This window comes from Lutra lutra, chromosome 18, assembly GCF_902655055.1.
Source record: "Lutra lutra chromosome 18, mLutLut1.2, whole genome shotgun sequence".
Classification (NCBI taxonomy): Eukaryota; Metazoa; Chordata; class Mammalia; order Carnivora; family Mustelidae; genus Lutra; species Lutra lutra.
The window spans coordinates 11,963,820-11,977,306 of record NC_062295.1 but is presented as its reverse complement, the minus strand read 5'-3'; the positions used below and the strand labels follow the sequence as shown (position 1 = coordinate 11,977,306).

General features: G+C 51.7%; 1 protein-coding gene and 1 pseudogene across 6 annotated transcripts in view; both read left to right on the top strand.

Annotated features, from left to right (window-relative positions):
• Positions 1 to 13,487, top strand: part of PDXDC1 (pyridoxal dependent decarboxylase domain containing 1) — a 56,928-nt gene that overhangs the window by 42,692 nt on the left and 749 nt on the right. For 5 of the 6 annotated variants that reach the window (XM_047714097.1, XM_047714095.1, XM_047714094.1 and 2 more), the window contains 10 exons: positions 1,619 to 1,682; positions 4,760 to 4,848; positions 5,726 to 5,831; positions 7,248 to 7,419; positions 8,034 to 8,152; positions 8,450 to 8,571; positions 9,725 to 9,817; positions 9,900 to 9,996; positions 10,837 to 10,941; positions 11,346 to 11,578. In XM_047714097.1, coding sequence (XP_047570053.1) covers positions 1,619 to 1,682; positions 4,760 to 4,848; positions 5,726 to 5,831; positions 7,248 to 7,419; positions 8,034 to 8,152; positions 8,450 to 8,571; positions 9,725 to 9,817; positions 9,900 to 9,996; positions 10,837 to 10,941; positions 11,346 to 11,578 — 1,200 coding nt within the window. Of the gene's footprint in view, positions 1 to 1,618; positions 1,683 to 4,759; positions 4,849 to 5,725; positions 5,832 to 7,247; positions 7,420 to 8,033; positions 8,153 to 8,449; positions 8,572 to 9,724; positions 9,818 to 9,899; positions 9,997 to 10,836; positions 10,942 to 11,345; positions 12,993 to 13,487 lie in introns of those variants that run through there. The other variant, XM_047714096.1, reaches the window with a different exon arrangement.
• On the top strand, positions 2,062 to 2,783 carry LOC125090887 (60S ribosomal protein L23a-like; annotated as a pseudogene).

Genomic DNA, 13,487 nt, shown 5'->3' with positions numbered 1-13,487 from the left:
TGCTAGAACCAGAATTCTGTGCACGTAACCCTGGACAGTATTTCTCATGCACTGACATTTGAGACCACCGAGCTCAAAGAAACAAGAAACCAAGGACTGTATTAAACTATATATAGAAGTCTCGGCACTCGAATCGTCCTGCCTTATCCTAAGTGAGGATGGGGGAATGGCTGTAGAAGTTTGCTGCTTTTGTGTCTGTTTCCATCTTGGGTCTGCTCCATTCTATTTAGACATTCAGCCCCTCCAGCTTTGAAAGTATTACTAGATGTATTTACGTGACAGGTAGAGGAGATGACGGGTGAGCACAGGAACCAGCCCGGTCAATTGGTAGGTTGGATACACACTCTGCTTGATCTAAGTCACATCCGTGTGGTCCTTTGAGAGGTTAGTAGAGAAGACCTTGGGCCAGCTCCTTCCTGGCTTTGCATGTTAGCATTTCTACCATGGAGAGCCTTGGAAGATAGGTTGGGGGATCTTTTTGTTGTTGTTTTAAAGATTTTATTTGAGAAACCATGAGCAGAAGGGGGGCAGAGGGAGAGGGAGAAGCAGGCTCCCCGCTGAGCAGTGAGCCCAATGTGGGGCACAGTCCCTGGACCCTGAGATCATGACTTGAGCCAAAGGCAGATGCTTAACTGACTGAGCCACCCAGGCACCCTGGAAAATAGGAAATAGGTTTTATGACTAGAATTGTTGAATGCTCAGAGATGTTCTGTCCCTGTGTGCCATATTCTGTCAAGGGGCGTTGCTGTTCCCTTTGTATCCTGACCCTCTCATGGAGCTGATGGCGAGCTGTGTGTGTGTGCCATGGTGGACATGAACTCCATGCTGGCTTATCTTAATGCAGTGAATGTTTTTGTCTGTAATGAAATCTATTGATGAAGTTAGTCATCTGACCCCTGTCCCGAATATAAGGACCACTTCAGTGTTGGGAGAAGATACGAAGCTTCAGCTCTGGACTGTGTTTATCTTCTTGCCGGGGAGACTTACATCCTGTTCTGAGAGTGTTACAATGTGAGAAATATTTTGTCTGTGAATATAAAAAGTTGCGGTCAGGGGCGCCTGGGTGTCTGCTCAGTTAAGTGTCCAGCTCTTGGTTCCACTCAGGTCATGGTCTCAAGAGTCATGAGATCGAGCCCCATGTTGGGCTCCACACTGGGCATGGAGCCCATTCTTCCAACCCCCATGCCCTGCTCTCTAAAATCTTAAAAAAAGAAAAAAAGTTGCAGTCAGTCCTGCTTGAGTTAGCATTAATTTCTGGATTCTTGAAAGCTTCAGCTCTCGCAACACTGATTCTGGTTATACTTTTTCCTTGCCTCCTGTGATCTTTAATGGCGGGCTTACGCTCAGGAGTGGCGCAGTTTCCTCCTGCTTTCATTTCAGTGCACCAGTGCCAAGGTGTCACAGTGCGGGAGAGCCTTCTCAGAGCCGGCTGAGAATTAATTCTAAGAATTTTACTAAACCCTTGATTGTTGTTTCTGTAGCAGCTGAAATTAACCTTTGAGTTTCACATGTTGATTAAGAAAACATGCTATCTGTAGCCTGTTGTTCAGACCCACCGTTTTATTTTGCAGGTGCTGCGATTTAATGTTACTTGGTAATAAGCAGATTCATTTTTCAGGTGGAAGATGAGCTCAGTTCTCCAGTTGTGGTGTTCAGGTTTTTCCAAGAATTACCAGGCTCGGGTAAGTGATTCTAAAATGTGTTATTTTTGTATTTGTGTTCAAGGGCTTCAAATTTTAAACCATTACAACGTATATAGATAGTCCAAAATATTTTGACTGCTAAAATCTTCAGTCATTGTTTCAGAAAATGTTAATAATTTTCAGGGGCACCTGATTTTGGCTCAGGTCATGATCCTCACCTTGGGTGTAGAGCAGCCTAAGATCCTCTCCCTCTCCGTCTGTCCCTCCCCACCCCGCTCTTGCCCGTGTTTGCACTCACCCACTCTGGGAAAACAACGACACAACAACGACAATAACAACAAACCACCTCACAAAAACTCCAGGCCTAAATGCCTTAGCATTTTGCTAATCGTTTCCTATGATCAAAGCAGTGGTTTCCAAATGCTAGTCCCTAAACTAGCACTAGAATGAATGGGTAAGAGTCCCTTGAGAATAGAGATCTGGATACACACTTACATACCGTGAACGTGAGTATCTGAAGTAGGGCCCCCGAATCTCTTGTTTTTTTGTGCTTATCATGGTTTATTTGTTAAGTACTTTAAAATACAGGGTAAACAGATATTAAAGACATGGGCAGAGCCTTTTACAAAGATGGTGCCGAAAGCTAAGAAGGAAGCCCCTGCCCCTCCCAAAGCCGAAGCCAAAGCAAAGGCTTTGAAGGCCAAGAAAGCGGTGCTGAAAGGTGTCCACAGTCACAAAAAAAAGAAGATCCGCACATCACCTACGTTCTGACGACCCAAGACTCTGCGTCTCCGAAGGCAGCCCAAATACCCTGGAAAGAGCGCCCCCAGGAGAAACAAGCTTGATCACTATGGCGTCATCAAGTTCCCCCTGGCTACTGAGTCAGCCATGGAGAAAACAGAAGACAACAACACGCTTGTGTTCGTTGTGGATGTCAAGGCCAGCAAGCACCAGATCAAACAGGCTGTGAAGAAGCTCTAGGACATTGATGTAGCCAAGGTCAACACCTTAATCAGGCCTGATGGAGAGAAGAAGGCATACGTTCGGCTGGCCCCTGACTATGATCCTTTGGATGTTGCCAACAAAATTGGGATCATCTAAACTGAGTCCAGCTGGCTAAATCTAAATACAGGTTTTTCAGGGATCGAGTCCCGCATCGGGCTCTCTGCTCAGCGGGGAGCCTGCTTCCCTCTCTCTCTCTCTGCCTGACTCTCTGCCTACTTGTGGTCTCTATCTGTCAAATAAATTAAAAAAAAAAAAATCTTAAAGGCTGCCCAAGTGCCACCACCCTAGCACAGGGCATGGTTAGGTGTCCCCTGGACAGCCACAGTACCCGCTGAACTGCTCTCTTACTTCCGTGTACTGCACACACCTCATTCCAGACCATTCTCTTAATGCAGAGTGGGTGGTGATGCATGTGGCAGTCCTGTGGTGCCTGGTCACTGCCCAGACCCTTCAGTATCTTACTGTTTCTGTTGAATTAAGTCCAAGCTCTGTACCTTGTGAGGCCTGTGGGGTCTACCCTTTGCTGTCTCTTTTAGGCCACGTCTCATCTTGATCACTGTGCTTTAGTCAGATTGGTCTTGAGTTTCTAGAACATTCTGTTCTGTCCTAGAGCAAGACCTTTGCAATTGCTGTTCCCTTTGCTTCAAGCACATTGCCCCTCAGTCTTCTGGCTGGCTCCCTGTCTTCATTCAGGTCTCCAGAATGTGCAACCTCCTCAAAGAGGCCTTCCGTGTCTGTTCTGTCTTAGGTGACTATATCAGAGTCCCTACCTTCTTCACACCACCAACAAAATACGTTGATTTCATTTTTTTTCTTTATGGTGTTTTTCAATAGAATAGAAACAGCAGGAAGACAGAAGCCTTGTCTGCCTTATATCCCACGTGCCCAGCACAGCACCTGGTACGAGCAGGCACCCAGACCATTCAAATGGAAGGAGATAATTTTTGTTGTGAGGCCCACTCTGGGCCCTCTGGGGTTCTGTTCTCTGATTTACCTCGCACAGTGGTTGATAAGACTTGATGACTTAAAGTGTTAGAGTTTCATTTCCTCTCAAGGTTCCTTGAAAGAAGGACTTCTTTCTTTCTTCCATTTTTAATTTTTATTTATTTTTTTAAAGATTTTATTTGTTTGACAGACAGAGATCACAAGTAGGCAGAGAAGCAGGCAGAGAGAGAGGAGGAAGCAGGCTCCCCGCTGAGCAGAGAACCCAATGCTGGGCTCCATCGCAGGATCCTGGGATCATGACCTGAGCCAAAGGCAGAGGCTTTAACCCACTGAGCCACCCAGGCGCCCCTTTCTTCCATTTTTTTAGAGATTAATTTTATTTGTTAGAACAAGCAGGGGGAGCAGTGGGCAGAGGGAGCAGCAGGCAGAGGGAGAAGGTTCCCCACTGAGCAAGGAGCCCGATGTGGGACTTGATCCCAGGGCCATGGGAACATGACCCAAGCCAAAGGTGGACACTTAACCGACCGAGCCACCCAGGTGTCCTGAAAGAAAGACTTCTTAAATGAAATTAAGAATTCTGTTTGTGAGACTATATTCAAGTATTATATTTTTCATGAGGACAAAAACGTGGAAGCTTAAAACCCCCGATACATATTTTCAAAAAAGTTTAATTATGGTAAAAAGAAAAGTTTGCCATCCTATGTGTACAGTTCAGTAGGGTTAAATGTATGCACGTTGTTGTCCAGCAGCTCTCCAGAACACTGACGTCTTAAAAACAAACTCCATACTCATTACACGCTAACTCCCCATTTCCGTCCTCCCTCCCGGCCCCTCGCGACCACCATCCACCTTCTGAGTTTGACTCTTGTGGGAACCTCCTATCACTGGAGTGCTACGGCATGAGTCTTTGTAGTAACCGGCTTGTTTCACTTAGTGGAATGTCCTCAAGGGTCATCCCTCTTGAGCTTGTGAGAGAACCGAACCTCCTTCCTTTTTGAAGATGACCGTGTTTTGTTTACTCATTTATCACAAGCTACACATTTTAGTTTCTGTAATGTTTGCCACTTCTCTCCTGGGCTCATGTTGGGAGCTCAGTGAAGTAGGGTTTGAGGGGTGCATATAGAGCTGTGTTTCTAGAAGGTGAATCCCCTGTGTTCTGGTGTCAGATCCAGTGCCCAAAGCCGTCTCCGTGCCCAACATGGCACCTTCAGCAGTCGGCCGGGAAAGACACTCCTGTGACGCCCTGAATCGCTGGGTAAGAACCCCGGTCCTGTGCCCTTTCTTCTCCAGCCCAGGTGGGGGCACACATGCTCATGTCGGGGAAGTCAGACCCCGGAGGGACGCTCCCGTGCAGGCACAGGGCTTCCCACCAGGGCTCTTGGGCCGCTGAGGACGGCTTGAAACCACATGCCAAACGGGGACTGTGGGGCGGCCGCTTGGGCCTTGTGAGCGTCTGTAGCGGTGTCGGAGGGCTCGTGAGCCAGACCCACCCCAGCACCTGGCCATCTGACGGCACAGACCGAGGACATTGTGCTCCTGCTGCCATTCGATGCAGAAATTGTGCTTACCGGATTTGTGTGTAAAGAATGTTCTGAACAGTGTCAGGGTGTCCACCACAGCCGTGTGGTGTAACGTGGGTCAGGCCCCACCTGGGGGCTTTGATGAGTCAGGGTCCATTCACGACAGGCAGAACAGCCATTAGAAACCATGTCGCTGGGTGTTTATGGCAGAAAGGAAATGGTCGTCGTAGCTCACATGAAAAGCTGCAGGTTACTGCCCGGTACGTAGAATGTCGTGTTTTATGGCAACAGAAAAGACAGACACCCGGGATGGGTCTATCAGACGTGAGCAGTGGGTGCTTCTCAGTGGTGTGCTGTGGGTATTTATTCTTTTGGTTTGCCTGTATTTCCTAGATTTTTCTACACTGAAGTTGTATTTTTTAGCAACAAAAAGTGTAGAACTTTTAGTCCGTTTAAATGAAGTGGCCACAAGTATTCAAAGAGAATCAAAAGAATCCGGGGGCCTTGCCCCCAGGGAGCCTCCGGGCCTGGGGCTGAGTGGGTGAGGGTAGGTACGGAGACTGGCGGGTCCCTCCCTGGGGGAGCCTCGTCACTGTGCCCTTGTCCCTGCAGCTGGGAGAGCAGCTCAAACAGCTGGTGCCCACGAGCGGCCTCACGGTCATGGACCTGGAAGTGGAGGGCGTGTGTATCCGGTTCAGCCCTTTGATGACCGCGGCAGGTAACGGGTCTCTGTGGGTTGCCCGCGCTGGTTCTGGGAGTGGCGGTGAGCTGTGCGCGCAGTCCGGGCTGTGGCTTTGTTTGCTGTTCCATGGGGTACTCTGCTCTGCCTTCGAAGGGGCTTTTTCTTTGCCTTTGTGCTATGCATAGGTAGATGAGTTTTCCAGAGTAACTTCTCAGAAATAGCCTTCTCCAGTCACTCGAGTCTCCCTGTGTTTTGGTGTCTTGGTGCCCTTCACGGTCTCCTGCATGGTGCTCAGTCTGCGCCGTGGAGCTGCGGACCCTGGGGCTGCCCTGCCTGCTGAGATGCGGGTCTGTGGGACGGGGCCCACGGCTGTGTCCCTCAGAGCTCCCCAGGCAGTTTGCACAGAGCCGTGGAGGCTGAGGGCCGCTGTCTTAGGTGTCATAGAAAGCGGGACGGCTGTAAGTACGTGGGCTCCCACGATGGACCGTCCTGGGTGTGTGCCCGTCTTGGCCGTTTCACACATGTGGGCGCCTCAGCGAGCGGCCTCCCGTCCAGACCCGCTTCCCACTGCCAGATGCCACCCGCCCTGGGGTGGGGGTGGGGCCGCCTCCTGTCCTGGGACTGAGAAATCGCTGACAGATGCATTAAAAACTGTGATGATGCGGTTTTCTGAGATGATTTAAAAGATTTTCTGAAAATCTTTGATTTTTTTCTTTATCAGATATTTTTAACATTTTTGAAAAGATTCTTGATCTGAAGCCTCAAAGTAGGGGGGTGTGGACATTTGTCCTGCAAAGAAAAGCCCGCCACGAAGACGGCTGGTGGCCTTGTCTGGCAGTGACTTCTGCACCTGCTGTGTGGGGCCTGCGCCCCGGAGGCTTAGTCTGTAAACCCGGTGGAGCGAGCCGAGGACACCGGGGCAGCACGTACGGAGGCTCAGTGGGATCCCTTGCCCCGTCTGAGTAGCACGTGCCGGGTAGTGATGTCGGGTCCTGCAGCCGTGGGGGCGTCAGGCTGTCCCTGGGAGCTGTCGTCAGCCCGCCCTCCTGCCTCCCCACACACCCCCACCAGAATCCCTCCCATGATGCTCGTGTGCAGCAACAGCCATGTGCTTGCCTCGGCTTTTCTAGCGTGTCGTACAGTGTTCGTGACTTGCGCTGAGTCCGTGAGAAGAATCTAATTTCTCTGTCCGAGTGTCACTGTGTGTGGCGCCGGGGCTCATTGTCTTCTGGGTAAGAAAGCACGGTGTCCGCACGGTGTCCGTTTCCAACGCCCGATCTCTCCAGAGGGGCTTAGTAGCCTTTTTTTTTTTTTTCCTTTCTTTCTACTGCTTCAGCTCCTGCTAACCAGATGCCCCAGAGCTGCCGAACTCCCGAACAGTGAGAGGGGAGCCCTGCTCTGTAGCCCACCATGTTCTTACACATTTCTTGAGCTCTCTGGGGACGGTTTCAGTTTTAGGCACCCAGGGAGAGGACGTGGATCAGCTCGTGGCCTGCGTCCAGAGCAAGCTGCCGGTCCTGACCTGTACACTGCAGCTGCGGGAGGAGTTCAAGCAGGAGGTGACAGCAACGGCAGGTCTCCTGCACGTCGATGACCCGAACTGGCCTGGGATAGGGGTTGTCAGGTACGTGTTCATCTGCTCGGCCGTACAGAGACCGCGGGTTCATCATTTTGTGGACTGGCTCTGTATGGGCCCAGCGTACGCATCTCTTGGAAATTCAGTGAGATCCTTTGGGCACTTAGAAAAGCCCAGCACAGTGGTGGCGTGTCCACTCTCGCCCTCAGTAAAATAGAGATCCCTGTATTTTCTGTGCCAGCTCGCAGGTGACTGGGGGTGGGGGGGCACTTAGAAGTGCACAGCTGACTGATGGTTACTCCCATGGGGTACAGGGAGCCACAGATCACTAAGACCAGGGACCAGCTCACTGGCCGAGCATACGTCTCTGCCCTCCGTCACTTGGTGCGCACGGTTATCCCTTCTGTGGGGAGGGGACACTCCCTGCTTCTGCTACAAATGAGGCTTCTAGACCTGGCCTCTCTCAAGTTTCATGGACTGGAGACTTGGGCCTTCCTTGCCACGTTCTTGACAGTGTCTGACCCTGAGACACTCCGAGGCTCCTTGGCCCATGTGTTTCACCTTCTAGGCAATAGCCAGTAGCTTAGACCACTCGCAGTCCTGTATGCGAAGAGGCGTCTGATCTTTTAGACTGAAATACTGTTACTTGATATCGTCTGTAGGTATGAACATGCTAACGATGACAAGAGCAGTTTGAAATTAGATCCAGAAGGAGAAAAAATCCATGCTGCACTCCTGAAAAAGTTAAATGAACTGGAATCCGACCTTATATTCAAAATGGGTAACTACTATTTTTATAAGTCAACTCTGAACTTCGGAAGGCCATTTTCTGACTGGTTAAGGGACTTTGGGCTCTGTTTCCTGGGAGGAAATGCTGGTTTAGTTCTTTCTAGGGTGGGCTGGCTCCCTCCCGCTCCCACAGCCTGTCCGGGCATCCCTTGTCCCTGTTAGCACTTTCCTGGCCCGGGGAGGGAGGCTCCTTTGTGCCTGGTCATGCCGTCATACAGGAAACTGGGCCCCGGACGGTCTTGTGACCCAGGACTGGGGAACTGAGTCGGTCGGTTGTTTCTTTCCGCAGGCCCGGAGTACAAAAGCATGAAGAGCTGCATCTACGTTGACATGGCGAGTGACGATGTGGATATTTCGGAACTGGTAGAGACCATTGCAGTCACAGCCCGAGAAATTGAGGAGAACTCACGGGTCCGTAAGACTAATCTGCGTCTCATTCCTTTTCTGGGTTTTCTCCAGGCAGCTAGCAGAGGTCCCAAAGGAAGCTGCTCCCCTCAAAAATACCTGTTTGTTCCTGAAAAGTGTGTGAAGGCTAAGCCTTGTGCCAGGAACCCAGAAGCCCATGGGGACTGGACACAGTCCCTGCCCTGGGTGGGCTCACAACTGGGAGGCCGAGAACTGCAAAGCCAGGCGAGGCAGTAAATGCCATAGGGGAGAAGTTAGGGGTAGCAGAGCGTTCGGAAGACATAGTCACCCCTGCCGGACAGGGTGAGGGGAGACTTCCTGAGTGTAGCTGGTCCTGGGGCTGCGTGAGGCACATGTTTCTCACAGCAGAACTTCCTGCCAGTAATAGACCTTCTTTTGGCCAACTGTTAAGGAGACCAGACTATAGACCTCACGGATGTTCTGCAAACCAGGTACTTGAGTCAGTAGAAATCCCTCAGAAGCAGAGAAAAGGAACTAAGGCAAGATGGCTCTGAGGAAACCAAAGCATGTGAGCGGGTCACTGCCACTAGGGAGGGGAGAGGAGGCTGCCTGTGAGCTGAGGAGCCAGCTCTCTTCAGTCTCAGGCAGATTTCCTAAAGGTTTTTCTAGACTCACTCTGTCACTTCCAATTCCGTTCCGTGAGTGCTGAGCCGCTTGTCTGTTTTCTGGTGGGGGGACACAGATCACATTTCTCTTTGTCCCTTCCCTGACAGATGAGGCTGGTCACCGAGGTGTGTCTTACCTTATCCAGGCATTTTATCCTCTTCTGTTTAATTTACTATTTTACTTTCTATCCTGACACTTAAAAGTGCAAGATTTCATTTACTACTACACTTCTGAAAAATGTCGCCTGTGCTGTGGTAATAGTTCTAGGTCTCAGGCAAGCTTAGACAGACAGCTGGTGACTGGGTGGCTCAGTTGGCTAGGTGTCTCACTCTTGATTTTGGCTCAGGTCATGATCTCAGGGTCAGGGGATCGAGCCCCACATTGGGCTCTGGGCTAAGCACAAAGTCCGCTTGGGATTCTCTCTCCCTCTGCTCCTCCCCACACTTGTGTGCGTGCGTGCGCGCGCACACACACTCTCAACAAAATCTTCAGAAATCTTGGACAAGTAAAGTCTTTCTTGGTCCTAACACAGCTTCTAGAAAACATGACAGAGGTGGTTCGAAAAGGGATCCAGGAAGCCCAGGTTCAGCTACAGAAGGCAAACGAGGAGCGGCTTCTGGAAGAGGTGAGCGCGAGGCAGACCTCCCAGCTGCCGCCGCACCGGGGCCGGCAGGACGGCCATGAGCAGCAGTGGGTGTGTTTTGCAGGGGGTGCTGCGGCAGATCCCCGTCGTGGGGTCTGTGCTCAACTGGTTTTCTCCGGTACAAGCTTCACAGAAGGGAAGAACCTTTAACTTAACAGCAGGTAGGACTGACCAACATCATCCCAGGTCTCACTGATTTTGCGAGTTTTATCCTGGTTCCTGGGATGCCCCACGCAAGTGGAGGAGCCCGGTGCGCACCCAGCCCGTGCCAGGAACCGGTCCCAGAAGCTGGGATGCATCTGCCCCGGGGACACTACGGTGTTGTCTTCCTCTCCGGCCCCCCTGGCTGCGGCGACATGAGAGCAGACCCCCACCATCCCGTGGGAACGTGCTTCCCCGGCCCGTCACGTCCTCCACGCAGCGTCCTTTGCTTGGCGCTCAGCCGAGTGCTTCCCGCAGTCTGTGCGCGCTTGGCCCCAGCTCCTCAGGGGAGACGAGAAGGTCGCGGTCCGGAGCCCGGGCCGGCTTACTTCAGCCGGCGGCCAGCAAGTAGTAGCAGTTGCCGGGAAGGATGTCCCGCTGTCGCGCTCTTCCTTTCCTGTTCTGCTGGGGGAACAGCGCCCTCAGCCTGGGGTCCCTCCCTAGGAAATGACAGTACCCGCTGTGTCCTCGGGCCATAATCTGATTGACCTGCCAGGCCTCAGCCATCAGCAAGGCGTCTGTTCCTTGTGGCCAAAGCACCTTCCCCATGCGCATGTCGACCCCCAGGCATGCTCGTGCCGGCCGAGGACCGTCCCAGGGGTGCAGGATCCCCGGGGAGGTTTAGGGTGGGGACCCCTCCCCCTCCTGCGGGGCTTTCTCCAGGTCCCAGTGCGTTTCCAGAGGCCCAAAGGCTCTGCTGGTCTGAGTGAGGCTGAAGGGCCGGAGGAAGCTTCTCGGGGAACGAGGCTGCCTGGGTTAGGTCCCCGGGTGGCACGCGCTTACCGCTCTCTCCTCGGCAGGCTCCCTGGAGTCCACGGAACACACCTATGTCTACAAGGTACAAGGCACGAGCGTCACACCCCCGCAGACCCCCTCGGGCACGCGCACGAAGCAGAGACTTCCAGGTACAGGACGTCTCCCGGGGGCGTTTGAACCCTGAGAACTGGCGGTTCCTCTGGGGACGTAGACCTTCCCGTCCTGGGGCGTTTCCTGCTCGGTACTCCCTGCGTCCTTCTGTTGTCTTGGCGCTTTCACCCGAAGTCCTGTTTCTCTTAAGACTCGCTTCATCTTAACCTTGGCAGTTGCTTGGAGCTTTAACTTGGAGAAATTTCTGTAGCACTTCATGGGGCGTCAGGGTCCCGAGAGCTGGCATCATGTCTAACCTGGTGTCGACTGGCCTGAGCCGCGCCGGCTTCCTGCCCTTTCTCGTTCCTCACCTCCTCCCTCCGGGGCGTCCGAGCTGGGGATCGCAGGGCTGCTCTGGGAGCACGCCGGGAGCTTGCAGCACGGTCCGTGCCTCTTTCTCTAGGCCAGAAGCCTTTCAGGAGGTCCCTGAGAGGTTCCGACGCTCTGAGCGAGACCAGCTCGGTCAGCCACAGTGAGGACCTGGAGAAGGTGGAGCAGTTGAGCAGCGCGCCCGAGCCCGACGCCCCGGAGCCCGGCGGCCCCGAGCCCCCTCCCAGCGCTTGCGCCCCGCAGGACGCCGAGCAGACGGGCGCCCTCCGGAGCGGGGCCCAGCGCCCGGAAGACGACCGTCCGCAGGTAGAAGAACCGGAGAGCTTAAGATAAAAGTCCGTGTTGTGCTTGGAGACTGTAGTATCGTTTCAGGGAAGAAGTTCTACTGACAATGTGAACCGTGCCACGTGCTAATGCGAGAGAAATGACTGTTTTTGTGCGGAACTGGCATTTTTGCACACATCCGTGCTGAAAGCCAGACTTCTTAGAAGGGCAGTTGATTGTCTCATTCCATGGGTCTGTGGAGCAACTCCTGTCGTTTCTGTCTGCCCCGCTGTAGTTCACACCGGTTTCCCCCGTTACATAAACACTTTGATTCACAACACTTAGAGCTCAAGAGCCCGCCTCCTGGAACACTCGCGCTCACCTTTCTAGATCCAAGTGTAAGACGCTGTATGCGGTTGCGTGTAAGTCTCTGCTGAGGCCGCTTTCGTTAGAGCGCGCTGGGCTCGCGCCGCCCCCGGGGACAGCGGGCGGGGCGGGCGCTCGGCGGGCGCGGATTCGGCTCAAAGGAGACAGGGATTCAGTGGGATGGTGAGCGAGCCCGAGCCCGGGCCGCCCGTGCCCACTGCTGCCTCCCCGGGGCTGTGGGGGCCAGGAGCCCCCCCGCCGCAGGTCATTTCTCCCTTTATGTACTATTTGTAAACACATTAAAGGACTATCTATGAAGAGTAACTGTAAAACTCTGGACCATATATATGTATATTTTTAAATAGGGGTAAAGCTTTTAAATTGGCACACAGGTGCAGGCTGTGCTCATTTCTACGTTTAATATCTGAAAACCTGATAGAGATGCTCCTCTTAACCAATGTGAACTAAGTTCCAATTCTAGAACAAGTAGATCTTCGACCCGGTTGACATGGGAGCTTCTGTGGCTTCTCCCGACTAGCAGCTCACCTCTTTGGGCCCAACTCAGAAACAAGAACCAGTGACGTCCCTTCGCTCGGGCTGGTCAAGCCAGACCACTGCGGAAATAACTAGAAGTAAGCCCTTAATTACTGCCCGTGTCTACTTTTCCAGAATTACCGCATCTCTTCATTTATCCTAGCTAATGGCCCCTGTGCCTTTAGTCCAGCCAAGTCAAGCTATGGCTGCCTCAAGGTAGTGGGGATTCACACTGGGTTTGTAGACTGTCCTGTTGGAAGCCTTAGTTATACCATATTAAGCCTATAATTAGACTCTGATTGGATGTGATCTCTGACATTTGGCACTTGTCAACATTTTTTTTTTTTGGTGCAGATGATTAAAGTCTTCCCTGTTTATTTGGTGCAATGAAGTATAGCAGATAAAATGGGGAAAGGGGAAATTATCACCTTTAACAAGATTAATTTTTAAGCGTTTTTATATATATTTGGAATTGTTAAATTGGTTTTGCTGAAACGATTTCACCCTGAAGACACTATTTGAATGTTGGTTTCAATAAAGGTTCTTGAAATTGTTACCAGTGAGTTCAGTTTCTACACAGTAATTGATCAGACCTCGTGCCTGCCTTTTCAGAAGCATAAAGGTCTCTACAGGTATGACTGGCATATATCACAGTTGGGGCATTTTAATGACCTTACACCTGACAGAACAGATTTCAGTGGCTTTGTGCAGCTCTCATCAAATACAATCTCCTAGGAGATTGATTATATTGCAGAGCAGACTGGACAGATTCTGAAGCTAGCATTCATCTAGAAGTATGATTACCAGCTTTGAAAATGACGCTTCTAAAACATTGTGGGGGCCAAAAACCCTCTGTGAGATGCATCAATTTTCAGAGAATTTTAGTGCATTTTAAATACTGTTTTTTTAAACAAACTTACCGTTTTTCCTTTACTCCCTGACGTAGCAGAATGAGAAGCACTCACCGCGTATCTGAGACGGCTGAGTCACGAGGCAGGCGGCTCCTCTGGTGCCCTTGTTACCAAAAAGGAGAGGCTGGAGGTCAGCTTCC